At 38.5% G+C, this 15,414-nt stretch overlaps 1 protein-coding gene across 1 annotated transcript in view; it reads right to left on the bottom strand.

Moving 5' to 3' along the window:
* LOC110044640 (nuclear pore complex protein Nup85-like) overlaps window positions 1-14,582 on the bottom strand; it is a 58,023-nt gene extending 43,441 nt beyond the window's left edge. Inside the window, exons 1-17 of the mRNA XM_089289832.1 lie at window positions 14,516-14,582; window positions 12,712-12,793; window positions 11,090-11,197; window positions 10,933-10,990; window positions 10,663-10,733; window positions 9,994-10,046; window positions 9,234-9,303; window positions 8,194-8,309; window positions 7,457-7,543; window positions 7,231-7,278; window positions 6,640-6,762; window positions 6,327-6,364; window positions 4,761-4,854; window positions 3,470-3,573; window positions 1,762-1,845; window positions 936-1,001; window positions 271-321 (exon numbers count right to left, since the gene is read on the bottom strand). Coding sequence (XP_089145958.1) covers window positions 271-321; window positions 936-1,001; window positions 1,762-1,845; window positions 3,470-3,573; window positions 4,761-4,854; window positions 6,327-6,364; window positions 6,640-6,762; window positions 7,231-7,278; window positions 7,457-7,543; window positions 8,194-8,309; window positions 9,234-9,303; window positions 9,994-10,046; window positions 10,663-10,733; window positions 10,933-10,990; window positions 11,090-11,197; window positions 12,712-12,793; window positions 14,516-14,539 — 1,277 coding nt within the window. The 5' untranslated portion in view covers window positions 14,540-14,582. The remainder of the gene's footprint in view (window positions 1-270; window positions 322-935; window positions 1,002-1,761; window positions 1,846-3,469; window positions 3,574-4,760; window positions 4,855-6,326; window positions 6,365-6,639; window positions 6,763-7,230; window positions 7,279-7,456; window positions 7,544-8,193; window positions 8,310-9,233; window positions 9,304-9,993; window positions 10,047-10,662; window positions 10,734-10,932; window positions 10,991-11,089; window positions 11,198-12,711; window positions 12,794-14,515) is intronic.
* Window positions 14,583-15,414: the final 832 nt, after the last annotated feature.

Raw genomic sequence — 15,414 nt, forward strand, 5'->3', positions numbered from 1 at the left:
TGTCTCAGAATCATTTCTTTTTCCTCACTGAAGTCAGAGTTAAGCTTCGATTCGGAAGATTCCGAAATAAACTTCGATCGAGCTCGTTCGACAACTGTGAACATGTACGACATAACCCGGGAATAATCACGTGATCAAGTACTGTAACTAAGCAACACATTTCACAAAAATCGCGGTCTCGGACTATTATCAAAGGCTGATCCGGACTGAGCAAGATTCACCTTCACCCATGGAATGTAGGTGATAAAAATTCCTGATTGACAAGCCTACCTTCCATATACTGGACACTGCAGGAGGTAGTCTACTGCCACTCGCCAAAGACTGAGAAAAAGAAAACGCCATTTAGAGTCTCAGAAGGATTGTCAGGGTATTGGGGGGGGGGGGGGGAGGGGGGGGAGGTACATACTGTATCGCTTCAAGGGCCAGAGTAAGCTTTACTTTGTATGCGCACAACAGAACCTGCAAATGCTAAGAACAAACTGAACGACCGTTTCTTGGGAATAGGCTCTGGAAATTGAAACCCAGAGAGTTGTTTTCTACTACGACTGTCGCATAACCACTTAAAGCTAATCACAGCAAACGCAAGAAATATATCGAAGCAAAAACATGCAATCGGCGCCTAGCACAGGAAAACGCGCGTAAGCTGGGCCTCGACTGGTTTCGGTTCTGCTTCTGATAGGCTAAAACATAGTATTAACTATGGCTAAAAGAACTGAGGTTTACCCTGATTGGTTAAAGCAAGCTACGGCTAGCTACAAAATTTCCGATACTTTGAGCAGTCAATAATATAAGGCACTGCGTTTGTATAATAACAGCTCCACCGAGCATCAAGTATACACGTGTCCAGTGAACATATAAGGAAGACGTAACGAAACAATGGGAAATTTGTTCTTCACCGCGATGAGATTTTTTCTATAGAAACATTTTTGTCTCACCTGTGATGCGACATGAGACTGGCGGCATATTCCAATATAAGGAACTCTCTCAAGCTCACGCTGTGACTGAAAATAAGAAAATACTAACATTAGAGAGCAGCACGTAGTGGTTATAAAGCTTTCGATGTACTTGCCTTGTAAGTAATATATCAAACACGAAAGACCGTGTTTGACCACATTCCAAACTCTGAGAAGGGAGGTGAAAAAACGACGGGTAAAGGAGTATTTTTGGCGAACGTCGAGGTGTTTGAAATGTGGTCAAACACTGTTTTGAGTGTTTGATATATCTTCTCAATCGAAACTAAAACTAAGGAGGAAAACGGAGAAATACAATTGTAAAAATCTATGCTAATTAAGATCAGATATCCAAACACCGTCACGGTCATGATTTCCTTTGTTTAAGCTTGATGAATTATTAATGACTTTGAGAATATAAGTTCAAAGTTGATGAAAACATAGTGTGTGACCATTCAAATTAAAGCTACCGAGCAGCACTTTCTTGAGTTCTACATAGTGTTTGTGACATTTAATGTGGAAGAATCCAACATGACCATTAATCAGGTGAACGCCATTCAGGAAAGCTTTCATATGGTGCAGTTTAATTATTACAATTTTTAAAAAATACATAACTTTGTTTTGGCCCTCAATCACTGTTTAAAGCAAAAGGGCTAGTGGGGACGAGTAGTTTTTATTTTTATTTTTAAAATACTAGGAACAAATAATTCTACTGTACAAGGTGTCTCGTACTTTTAAGTTCTTTTAGGTACTTTCAAGCAGTACTGTTGCGCACAATAAACTGTTCATAAATTGTCAAATTTTCTTCAACCTGATGTGATGTGAGTCCAGTTGTCCACAATGATGTAACAAGTCAGTCAGATGTGCGACAAACCACCAGTTTCCAAGAGCCTCACTATCAACAAACAATACACATATTAATCACCAATCTCAAAGTTAACATTTAGTTTGCCATCTTAGGCAGCCTCCACACAACGCTGGAGAAATTTGAAAACGCAGCTTTATTTCTATGATTTAGCTTACCGTCCACACTAGTCCGTCACGAAAACGGAGCTTTCCGAAAACGCTCTTCAAACCGGATGAATGTGAAAACGCCGGCTTTGCGTTTAAGTGTGGACGGAAAACATTTTGAAAACGACGCTTTTCGAAAACGATGGTGTCACGATAACCATGTGATTTCGAATTCCCTGGCCGAGTTTTCCTCAAACACAAATCCAAAATGATCAGCGATTGTTGCGTTTTTAAATTCCTCCGTCGTAGTGTGGACGGAAAACTTTTGATGCGTTTACAGAGTGAAAACGACGTTTCCAAATTTCTCCGGCGTAGTGTGGACTGGGCCTTAAAGTCATGATCTTTGTTAGAGAAAATCGAGTTTCGAGGGACAACATTCTGTCATACCATCCGTTCTTTCCCAAGGGAAAAATCATCAGATGTTCTTTTCAACAAAAACGCTAGATAGATAGATAGACAGACAGACAGACAGACAGACAGACAGACAGACAGACAGATAGATAGATAGATAGATAGATAGATAGATAGATAGATAGATAGATAGAACTATTACTAGAACTATTACTACGTTACATTTTCCCACAATTCGAGATGTGAAAGCTGAGCTCGGAAAGAGAAAAATGTCTGTGACATTCAAAAACTTGATAGCGAAGGGTGTGAATTAGAGGAGCATACCTACAAATGCAAAGGACTTTGACAAAATCTACATCTACAATGTAATCATGGTTAGAGTACCCGGGGGGGGGGGGGGGACTCCCATATGGAGTGGACGGGGATGCTCGTCGGAAATTTTGAATTTAACCCCTAAAAGAGACCAATCTGGGCGTGGCCGAAGCTTATGCAGACCCCTAAAAGAGACCAGTTTATAAAACAGACAAATAAAAAGTACAGTGACATTTAATGATGGCGAATTTGTTTATATGAATTGAGTAAATATAAAGAATCAAAATTCTTTCTGTTTTGTTATTTCTTCGTGTGCAACCCTTAACGAGACCTTGACGGCTAAAAATAATGACATTTTGCCCAGAACACCCTAAGCGAGACCAAAATCCGAAATTTACACCCCTAAGCGAGACGACGAGCATCCCCGTCCATTCCATATGGGAGTCCCCCCCCCCCCGGGTTAGAGTACACACTGCACTGTAACCCTTAGAGGCTACAACTGTTGAATTAGACTGGGTAGCTCGCTGGATTTCATGCCCAAGTGCTGTGTGTTGGAAGTAGAGCTACAAACACCAGCTTTGAATCCAAACCAACGAACTTACAAGTGAAACTATGGCTGTTACATGACTGAGTATCAGTCAATAGGCCATATTCGTACTCTCGAGAATGGACTGGAACTACGTGTAGCTTGCAACGGAGGCTCATATGCATTATTTTGAAAAGACTCTCTACATTAGCCTCAGTTCAAGCTAGTTTCAGTCCAATACCGAGAATACGAATAATTTATAGCCTATTACACTAACCAAGCCATTAGACCAAACCAAACTCCAGGCACATAATAATACCTGCTCTCCTTGATTACAGCATGAACATCAAACTCAAATGCACACAATAGAATTCTGTCAAAACTGTGCAAATTTGCATTTCCTCCAAACTTGTCAATGCAAGCCTAGTATAAATGAAACCACAGAGAGCAAGGTGCATTAAAAGAAAAATCAAAATTCAAAACCCGTCATATCGAATTTTGGGCAAAACTAGGTTTCAAAAGGGTTATTTCCCTGAGCATGGTGTGCTAAGTCAGCATGGTATTATTTGCCAGCAACTTATTTTCATACGATTATATTATTAGAAACTTAACTAAATACTGTAATTATTTCCTTAACTGCATATGGTGTTGACATTGTATACTAACTCAGAAGTAACTTATCTTAACCTGATTAATACGAGCTCTGCACTTCAAACTAATTGGCAAAGTAACAGTCTTTTATTGGCAAAATCACGACCACAGAACAAACGAGGATGATTTCCAACTGTTAGTTATTTTCCTACAAATTGAGATACAGTTGGACCCAGCTAATTCTAACTCGGTTAGAATATTTCAAATTCCCTGTTATTTCAAACTCAAAACCATTTCCTTTGGTTTTGTCCTTGAGTCATTTTTACTACAGTAAAAACCCGCATAAAAGAACACGTGTTTTGGGGGTTCAGGCTGATTTTGTTCTTATAGATCAGGTGTTTTCTGCAAAATCAGCCTGAAAACGTTCTTAAGGTGTTCTTAAAATTGTTTCTAAAAATTAAATACTGCATAGACTACCAAAAGATGAAATCAATGTGCAAGCACAACATTTTAATTAATTAATGGATAGCACGTATATTGATCTACTAAGTACTGTATTTAGTACTGTACCCTGGTAGGTTATTCTAATCTAACTGGCAGCCAACTTTTTTTTTATATAAGAACAATAAATTTTCATCTTTCAGGCTGGATGTGTTCTTATGTCTATGGTACTCTTTCGACCAAATTTCAGCCTGAGTGTTCTTAATCCACTTGTTCTTTTATGTAGGTTTTACTGTATTGGCTGTTTCAAACTCCTGCTCTTTCTAACTATTTTTTTGTTTCCCCTGAGAGTTAGGAATATCAAGATTCAACTGTAAATTGAAAAAGGTTAGGCCAATTTTTTTTCAAGCATGCCCAAATACAGTTCATTTTAATCATCTCCAATTTGTCCCATCCATGCACCAGTTTAGTTATTGTGATATTTTTTCTGTTCAGTTAATCCTATGAACAATGCTAGAATTGACTAAAACTATGTGACCTAGACCCTTTAATGAAATCATGTTATGGTGCACATTTACCTGAGTATGGTACTGTAAATCAAAAGACTTGATGGCTGGATTACAGTACAGCAGTTTAGCTACAAGCAAATGATACCATGTCTTGCAATACTCTCTGATAAGCAAAGACAAAAAGAAAGAACACGCATTTATCAAAAGGAAACATACCTTTGTTTCCAAACAAATCTTATTGTTTCCTTGACCGAGGTAGGTAGACAGATAGATTTTAGAGCAAACAAGCGAGCTTGCTGAACAGAGTAAACAATCATTGAAGTCAAATTCCACAAGACCTCATGTGTCTACTGGCATGAAAAGAGATGATGAAAAAGTTGCACTCCCAGGGCTCGAAATTGCGACTCACTGGTCGCCAATGCGACCAAAAACTGAGCACTGGCGACTAAATTTTCAGAACTGGTCGCCAGCTGGCGAATCGCGTTTTGTTCGATAACTAAAGAAAACCACGACACAACTTTTGTTTTTTAAATCTTTATATTAGGAAATCAATCGGATATGGTAGCTAGTATACAAGTCACCTTTCCGTCTCCAGTAAAATAGTGTCTGAATATTACAAGATAATCGAAAAAATTGAATGTATTTCGACATGTCGATACTGCGTTCACGGCGCGCCATATTGTTTCAGCGGCTTCTTCCGAAACTGAGATCGCAGACGCACTTCAACACCATGTGCTTTTCATTTGCCGCGAAAATGGACGCAGATACCAATCAGTGAAAGGAGTTACGTGAGTTTTTACGTGAAGGGAATGAAGATTTAGCCAAAAGGTTACTCCAAACTTTGAATCCTTCGAGGAAAGCAAGTCGAAAATAAAGAACGGCATTTCGAAGAAGTAGCAAAGGGAAAATACGCAAGGACCCGTGTTTGTCTCACAATGAAAACCACGGACTTGAAACGTTTTATGCTTCGCTTCATTTGAAATGACAATGGAGACAACCATTACCTTCGGACCAGAGACATATCACCTGAGAACAACGGTAGCTTTATAGCTAAGTGTTACTCGTGTTGTTTCTAATTGTTTTCGCTCTTCAATTGTGACTTTTCTTGCATGCAAAGTAACGTATAAAATCGTGTTCTTGTATAAGTTATTTATAAAATAAGTTGGCGACCAAAAGTTCTCCGTTAGTCGCCAGCTGGCTTCCGAACGAAAAAGTTAATCTCGAGCCCTGACTCCATTAGAGCCAGACTTTTCAACCCCAATCTGTTCCTGAAGAATTGTTTGAAAGTTCCCCAGTAAAACCAGCTGTTTTCAGCTGAAACAGTTTACAGCTTTTTGGAAGGTCCTGTAGGCATCAATTGCTTCTCTTAGTTGAGTTGGTAATACTTTTTGCATGCCTTGTGGAATAAACATTTTTGTTTGAGTGATTTATAGGATTGTTGAATCTATAAATAGCTTAAAATTATATGGGAGCTACATCAAAAAACACTCTTCATTATCTGCCTTTTGATCTCAGAAAGGTGTAACTTGAAAGTAAAGTGCAGTGTGATTTACTGTTGTGTATACCTAGCAACACAGCCCAAAATTGACCTAAATTGGCCAAAATTAACTTTTAAAATTGAAAAATAAATCTTACATCACTTCATCAAACACCTCTTCTTCCCCGCAGAGTATCTATACAAGAAAAATGTTTAATAGAGAAGATTACAGTACATTAAACTTAAAAGAGATCAATTACTGATAATTTCCAAAGTTTGAGTGGTGCACAGATCAAGTGCCTACATGAAACTTTGGTTTCTGTAGTTCTGAGCAACCGCAAGTATTCTGCCTCAAAATTAGATACAGTTGAAGTTCTCCAGAATGGCCACGTTGGAAACAGAGGAGAGTGGCTGTTGTAGAGAGGTGGCTGTTAGTGGAGGTTCCAATCATTGTAGGATCAGTATCCATACCTTACATATTGTGTGTAGCGGTGGATGCCCTGCAAATGTTTCATTATCTAGACGATGTTTACACTCTTGTTGCCAGTGACTCCATTTCATGCTGAATTCTGCCAAGCTTTGTCCCATGTACAACTGTACAGGGAGAGTAATGTTGAATAGAAACAAACTAGTTAAAGAGTAGATAAAACTAACCATAGATGAACGAATAAAGAAACTAACAAATTCAAGAATGAACAAAAAGAGAAATAGAGGAAATAAAAACAGATTCCTAATAAGAGTTACTCAATCACTGACCAACACCAGCATCATTTTTGAGCTACATGATAGCATCAAGACTGGGCTCATAGAGCTCAATGTTGCAACCTCTGGAGTCGCCAATGCCACCAAATTTTTTTCACTGGTGACTCACTTCTCACGCTTTTCACTGAAATCTGAAAACTTAGGGGCCAGCTGGCTGCAAGGTTCTTCCCTGAAAGTTGAGCCCTGGCTCATCAAGATTTTTTTACAATTAAAATAACATGCTTTTGACTTAAATACATGCTGTATACTATACATGTAGCAATTGATTTCTGGCTAATTTCTCAGTGAAACAATACACACCTGGTACATGGGCATTTTACGAAGAAGTTCATCCATGCTAGCAAACTCCTGCAATGATGTAAAAATGTTAAGAGCCATCAAACACCTTCTCATATCAAAATATCTGTCACTACATTCTTAGATGCATTACGTACTGTGTAGACTGGTATCATGTCATCCAAAGGCCTGTTTTATGTATGCACAACAATTAAAATGGATAGTTTCCCCAAAAATCAATATCACATACATCATATTCTCCAGGATGTCTGTCAGGATGCTGGGCAAGAAGTTCACATGCATCATTCACTCGTCCTTGAAGAACCAAGGAGTAGATCTGATAACCCAAGAGGAAGGTTTGTCAAATCAATGGAAACAAAAATACTCATACATAACTACATACATGGGTACAAGGAGAGTCCATTGAAAGTCACTAGGTGAGAGGTGAAAAAAATTATTTGATAACCACATAGTCCATACAGATTCTGGAGACTGGGAAAAATTGTGTCTAGTAGTCCTGGGTATTGCCAGCCACTTTGACAGCTTCTCAAGACACAAATGTACATATGAAACAACATTAAAGTTTTGTAGCTTTTCTTTACCTTTTCATTACCTCTCTAAGCTCAAAACAATGAAAATTTAACAATGCTCTCGACTCATTAACTGTTTCTCTTTATTTAAAGGATATCTCTGGCCTGCTGTGACTCTGGAAAATTGAAAGCGATTCATATTACATCAGTTTTTCAAACAGAGAAACAGCTGAAACCCATTTAAGTGCACGAAATAGGCGCACAGGAAGTGTGCAATAGTTTATTTTGCTAATTAAAGTAATCTACCAATTACAAGTCGTGGATTGTACAGATGTAATTGAACATCTACTTGATCATACTTCAATATTTCATTGCAGAAAAAGATAAGCTGTACAGTGAACCAATCAGAAATACGACTTTTTCTCTCAACATGATTACAATTCAATGTAACACTTACAGCAGGCCAATAAGCAGGGCTCTCGTGAGGCTGTGGATGCTGAAGCACATCTTTGACATATTTGTCGGCATGACCATTTTGTACCCACTCCAACAAATGATGCAAAACAGCCCCTCCTGATGAAAGAATTTATAGCAATGATGTCCATTGTCATAAAAAAAATCAAAGGTTTGACATGAGACTGCTCAATCCCTCCCCCTGCCAGTCTCAAAATTTATATTATTTAATATCCTCACTGACTCTGACACATTCCTCTTAAAGTTAGTTCACATAATTTGACAGTACGTCAATAAGGCAATATCTTGTTATTCTTATCACTTACAAGCTTTGCAGTATAGTGATATTGAGAGAAGAAACAATAATTATTATTACTGACTGCTCTTGGATCTTGGATCTTGGATCTTGGAATATCAAGGCTACACCCAGTGTATAAAGTCTGTCAACCCGGCTAAACAAAATGGTGTTGTCTACAGGATTCCCTGTGAGTGCGGCAAAGTCTACATCGGGGAAACAGGGAGATCTATGCAGGAGAGGATCAAAGAACACGATAGGGATATATGACTCGCCCATACCCAGACCTCCACCATTTCTGAACACACCCACGAGACCGGCCACTATCCTATCTGGAATGATGTCAAGTTTATTGATCAAGATCCTCACTGGTACACACGTAGGGTCAAGGAAGCTATTCACATAAGACTTCACCCTAATAACATCAACAGGGATAGTGGAATTGAAATTCCTGAAACATGGATACCCACGATCAAGAAACACAACAACAGGAGAACGGTACAACAGCGGACCGCTGAGGGAACAGCTACTTGCCGGAACAATGGAACAATAGAAGGATCGAAATGCACCAATCACAGCCGACCTTTGTGATATAAATGATACCGTGCAATCAGTCGACCTTATCACCTGAAGAAGACTTGCAGTAAGCAGTCGAAACGTCGCGATCTACATCTCAAGTGACTACATCGTGAGACAAACGATAATACACTTTATTATTACAATATAACATTTCACAATACTTATAGTACCTGGTAAAGTTTCAATGAACAGTATCTCACACAGGTGCCAAACAGCTTCAATCAGTGTCAATAGCTGCCTCTGCAAGAAAGAAAACTAAATTTGTCACCAGTAAGTGTAACCACAAAGGTGGAGAAAAGTCCTTGGGACGCTAATGTAATGCAATAAATTATACGTGTTTTATAACTGAATTGTGAAAAAGCACTGCTTCCAAACAATACAATGCAACTCAGGGTAAAAAAAAGAGTCTGCATATGACCCAAGTAGCCCATCAGGCCAGAGCTTATCCCAGTTTCTGTAGCATGAAGCGACTAGGAGTACTTGTACTCCCCCCTGGATGGGATGCTAGTCCATTGCAGGGTTACCCCCAGCATAAGGTTTGCTAGTACTCATTTATACACCTGTGTGGAGAGAGACACCAATAACACAACACAATGTCCCTGGCCAGGGCGTAAACCCGGACCACTCGATACGGAGATGAGCACACCAACCAAGAGGCCACCGCACCTCCCACAATTTGCAACTCATGAAAAGTTGTATTTGCACCCAGTATTTCTTTGGTGTGTTTGTGAAAAAAAGGGCCAAAAGTTCAAATTAGTCCTGTGACTTTTGTTGACGATTGTACTTGTAGACTAACAGGGTAGCTTCACATAAATTCTTGTTAAACGTAAAGTGAGCTATGTGAGTGGGGATAGAAAACATGACAGGCAAACTGGCAGCCAGGTAAAATATTTCTCGCGTTGAATATACATGTAGCATCTCAATGCCCACCTGTGAAACTGTTGAGTGTGGATATCTTGCACCAGTTGAAGACTCCCTAAAGGCTTAGGAAGTGAAATAAAGACAAACTAAGGTTTTTTTATGAAACAAAGAAGCTTAACTAAAACATTTCCTTTTGAGCTGTACTGACAGAGACATGCATTGATACTGTGCGACAAAATTAAACACTAATTTTTGACAGTATAACAATAGGCCACACACTATTAAGTCATGTGTACTTGTGTCGAGTGTCAAAAGTCTGTGATAATATCGTGACAAGCACCAGGCTTAGATATAATCAGTAACACAAAGTCCAGTAATTTCCTGGCATTACGATTACAAGTTATGTTAAACAAATGATTCAAAACACAATGGTACATGAGTAATAATCAATAAATTATCACTAGTCAACATTGGGATTCTTGAAACCAAGCAATACCAAGTGAGAAGGTGTGTCACACATCACAATCAATACAGTCAAACCTCAGTAACTCAAACCTGCTACTGTATTTTGTACTTAAATGACTTTCCCTGGGATGTGTTTTAACAGTTATTTATTATCAGCTACTCAAAACCTCGCCATCTCAAACTATCTAAAGTTACTTTTGACCAAGGGTTCAGCTTATATCTCCATAAAGTTTAGTATATCGACATGTAGTAAGTCATAACACAAAAACATACCAGACTTCTCCTCAAGGTCAAGGATACAAGCTCTCACCACACTTCGATATCTCCTGCTGAACTTTATCAGGCTGTTAAAAAGAAATATTGTTTTCACAAGCTCAGGAATTAAGCCACTTGCAATAAGTAACCCTATAATTACCTAGTTAGTGAGCAAAGTGTTCTTTTCTAAACTTTCAATAGTTCCATTTTGTTAATAAGAGATGCATGCAAACCAGACTAGTGAATGACTTTGCAAAAAATATAAGAAAAATATATTTTTGTTAGTACCTAGCTTTTCTTCCTGTACCCCCACCGTCAGGAACATGTTGAAGATCCATAAAGATAGCTAGAATGTAGATAGTTTTATAACATTATTACATCAAAACTTTTACATTCAAAACTATAGCAAAGTCAAAGAAATGTATAACCAAAAGTTAAATATTACCATGGGTCTCATTAATCAGCTTGCGAGTTATAACACTTTGAAAGTCAGCTCCCCAACGGACTTCATGTAAGACAGGATACCTGTAATGTGTGGAACTCTGGGAAGTTCCTGTGAATAATGAGTCAAAGTAGGCATAGTTATACTTGAAGATGAACAACATGACTGTATAACTCATTTCTAGCTCAGGTACTTAACAAACTGCCAAGTCAGCTTTTCTTTATAAGTCAAATTATATCCTGCTACTTTGTTGTAAAGCTTGTCAATAAAGGCCAAGCTTTTGTATACTGACTGATTTATAACATTTATTACATAGATAAGTGATTATTTTAATGTTGGTTTTATAGCATTCTATCAGAAACAGTTGAATGTATATCTGTCCATAGCTGATTGTCAGAGCTGTGATTTGTAGTACAAAGGCCTCCACCAGATCTTACTCGCAATTAATGTACACACCTTGAATGACATGCTCATTCCCTACAAGTGCCTCTTACAATGGACACCTTTGATTTGAGCTCAAAAATACAGTTGGACCACTGTTAAGTAACCACCCCGTATTAAGCAGCCACTTATCAAAGTCCCAAAATTATTGCCAGTAAAGTTCTCTAGATAAAACCTCTATTAAGCAATCGCTTCTATTATTAGCCTTCTAATTGGTCTTCCTGATGGGAGTTTTTTATTGTCCATACCCCTATAATGTAGCCACCCAAAATTGAATGCAAAGAGCTTGATTTAGTTTTGGAAAAGGTGATGACAGATAAGACTCCAAAATATAAAAAGTGACCACTAATAAAAACGTTCAAACACAGTTTTGTTAATTGTAGCTTCACTATGTAATACAGAACACAATAATGAGCCATTAGGTTTATTTTGCATGTTTGGCCATGAACAGTTGACTCCTGATAACCTGAACCCTCGCTAACTCAAACCTCCTGCTAACTCGAAGTAATTTTCATTTCCCTTCAAGCCAATTTCTATATAATTTTACCCTCGATAACTCGAACTTCCAACAACTCGAACCTTTTTCTTTTTCCCCTGAAGGTTTGAGTTATCGGGAGTCGATTGTATCAGAGTACAGTACATAAAAGCTGGTTACACAGAAACACTATCTTCTAAATTCCTTCCAATAATCACCGTCATAGTGTAATAAAGCTAGATAAATAATGAGAGCCAGGCAACCACTAACAAGACATAAAGGATATTACATGACTGCACAAGGATACAAAATTTCTCTAAGCAGCCAACCTCTATTTAGAAGCCCCCTCCCATTTCCCCAAGGGTGGCTGCTCAATGGGGGTTCAACTGTTTTCCACACCCTGATCCCATGGAGGGCCTTATGGTTTGACCTCTCTCAAGCCCCTAGGAAATCCCAGTTTTGACTAATGGTTTCCTTAAAAAATTTTGACACCCTCCCACCCCACAATATTTGGGGCAAGTATCAATATTCTCGGGGCCCCACAATGTCAGATATCTCTCTCTTGGAGAAAGAAATTAATGAGTGACAGTATAGCAGTTTTCTCAGGATTCAAACTTCATCATTCACATCAATTTTTGTCATTTTATTTTTCCATGCAGCTCACACACTCAAATATTTTTAAATGCTGCACACTGAACTGGCATCTTACTTGGCCTGCCATCTGATGTGTGTACAAGTATTCCATGACCTGGAGCCCAGTATCCTGTGAGATTCTGACATCCTGGAATCACCTTTTCATAAAAGACGTTAGACATTAGCACTTTAAACACTACGGACAGCTGAACTCCAGGATGAGGCCTCATTGGGCCTTAACATCCTGTATCCCATTAATTCCAGTTTCAAAAATTAAACAATTTTCCTGTTAGATATCCTGGGATATCTGTTCTATATCCCATATCCCATTCATTTCCCCCAAAATATCCTGTATTTTGTTAATTTATCATCTGAATATCCCATATCCTGAAAACTCCTAATAGGACCTCCAGGCTAAACTTTAGAATACCTAACCACTAATTAGTACTTCTCATCATATCCCGCTACACTACAATAGTACACGGTCCACACTCACACCCACAAAGTGGGATCAACAGTCACATAGGTAAAGGTTAAGTCTGCATGTGAGCCAAGAGGCCCATCAGGCTGGGGATTACCCCAGATTCTGTAGCATGAAGCGAATAAGAATATTTCTACTCTCCCTGGACGGGATACTAGTCCATCAAAGGGTTACCTCCAGCATTAAATTCGCCGGTACCCTTTTTTTACATCTGGGTAGCAAGAGGCACTGTGAGAGCTAAGTGTCTTGCCCAAGAACACAACATAATGTCCCCAACAAGGGCTCAAACCCAGACAGGTCGATCTGGAGTCAAACGCACTAACCATGAGGCCGCTGTGTCTCCATAACAGTCACGTACATAAGCTTAAATCTTGAAGTAAAATTCTAACAGTCAAAACTTATACATTCCCTGTGCTTGATATACCAGTTTAAAGCAAAAACGAAAATGGAAGAACAGACAATAAGTAGCACTCCAGCTCAACACTTCACTAATTTAAAATTCACTAAATATGGAACTGCAGACCGTGGTGGCATTTCATTTCCAACACTTACTTATTTCATAGTCTTTGACTACAGGACTGAAGACTGCAGTAGCACGAAATATTTGGCGAAAAAACATAACCAAACAAAGTCATGTCAATACTGTACTGACTGGCCAAATGGTATATTTGAACGAACATAACATTATACAATATTTGATCAAATGTTCCAATTTTATTAAACACGATCAAATACAATCCAACGTACATGATCAAAGAAGATGTTCAAATGAGAAAATGTTTGGTCACCAAACAATGTTTGATTGCCATACATTTCTCGTTTGGACAGGGCTTTAGTCATTCAACATTCCTACAAATTTTAGGCTAAATCATACACCTTCGAATGGTCGGGCATATTTCAAGAAGTTACTCCAAAATCAGTGTAAATTATCAATGACAGACTACAGCTCAAGATTTTAAGTAACCCATAGCGAGTTGACGTTTGTCGGCGCAAATCAGAGCGGATAGTTTTGCAGTCTCATGATCAACTGGATCTAGACTTTATGATCGATTGTGCGATACATTTTTGATATTTTCTCGTTCTATACCAAAAAAATTAAATAAGATGCATTCTTTCTGACTTAAAAGAGCATTGATAATGCATTTTAAATCCTGAACACTGCCCTGCCAGAGGAGTTACCTTCGATCTATCTGCAAACTTAATTAACAAAATCATGTCAGAAGGGGACTAAAAGCTCCCGTACATATTTGCAACACACGTGCAGTCTGTACATCTTTACCAGAATTTGAAACCAGGAAATATGATGAAAAACTTCGGACAAGTCTATCACTTAATTACACAAGAGTTCGTTCACATTTATAAAGTGGAAAATTTAGATAGTTTCAAGGAAATATCCTACCGTAGTCGCCCCCGTGGCCGCCATCTTGTTTCATAAAACCGCGGTGTCTTCTGGGCTACTACACCAGTCCCCCAACGCAGGGGAATAGATTTGGCGGGAAAAACGCACAAGCACCCAACTCTTACAGCAAAATCGAAACCTCGAGCGAGATAACAAGCCCCTCGTCCGCCTCCCCCGGCGAAAAATATGCTCGCTGGCTGTTTTATAGCCCAGCAATAAAGGAAGAATAACCAAGTGAAGCGTACCCCTCAAGATTACATTAATAAATTGATTATTTGAATCTTGAACCCGTTAATCGTTTCAACAATACAATAATGCTTTGATTATTTGAATATTGAACTCGCTGGTCATCTCAAAAGTCAATATTAAATTGATTTTTTTGAACATTAAACCCATTAGCCGTATTCTTGGAACGACTAGTGGGTTCAATTTTCCAATAATGAATTCATTATTGCATTCTTGAAACGACTAGCGGGTTCAACATTCAAATAATCAATTCATTAATGTAATCTTGAAGGGTATCAATTGTTGTTGTTTTTGTAGTGAGCCGAGCAACGTTTCATGCTCATTCAACGACCGTTTTATTCTTTTGTATGGGTAATGGCATCGATGATTTCGAGTGCAATTTGGAATTAATAAGTACGAGGACATTTTTAAAAGGCTAACAAAATCGCTTGCAAAATTTAAGTGAAATCTCTGGAATTTGAAGTCTTTGTTTGCAAACCTTCTGTCGGTATTGTTTGTAAGTCTTCAGAAGTAGTCGATGACCATCGGCAATCTTCGTATTTGTCTTCGGAAATTTCAGAGGTCTTCGGCTCTTATCCGGAAATGCTCGAAGCTTTTAATAATGTTCTTTGGTCATCGTTGGAAATAAACCTGCGTTCAAGCCCAGTAGCCCA

This window comes from Orbicella faveolata, unplaced genomic scaffold, assembly GCF_042242905.1.
Source record: "Orbicella faveolata isolate gen_17 unplaced genomic scaffold, um_ofav_v1 contig_2, whole genome shotgun sequence".
In the NCBI taxonomy this organism is placed as follows: domain Eukaryota; kingdom Metazoa; phylum Cnidaria; class Anthozoa; order Scleractinia; family Merulinidae; genus Orbicella; species Orbicella faveolata.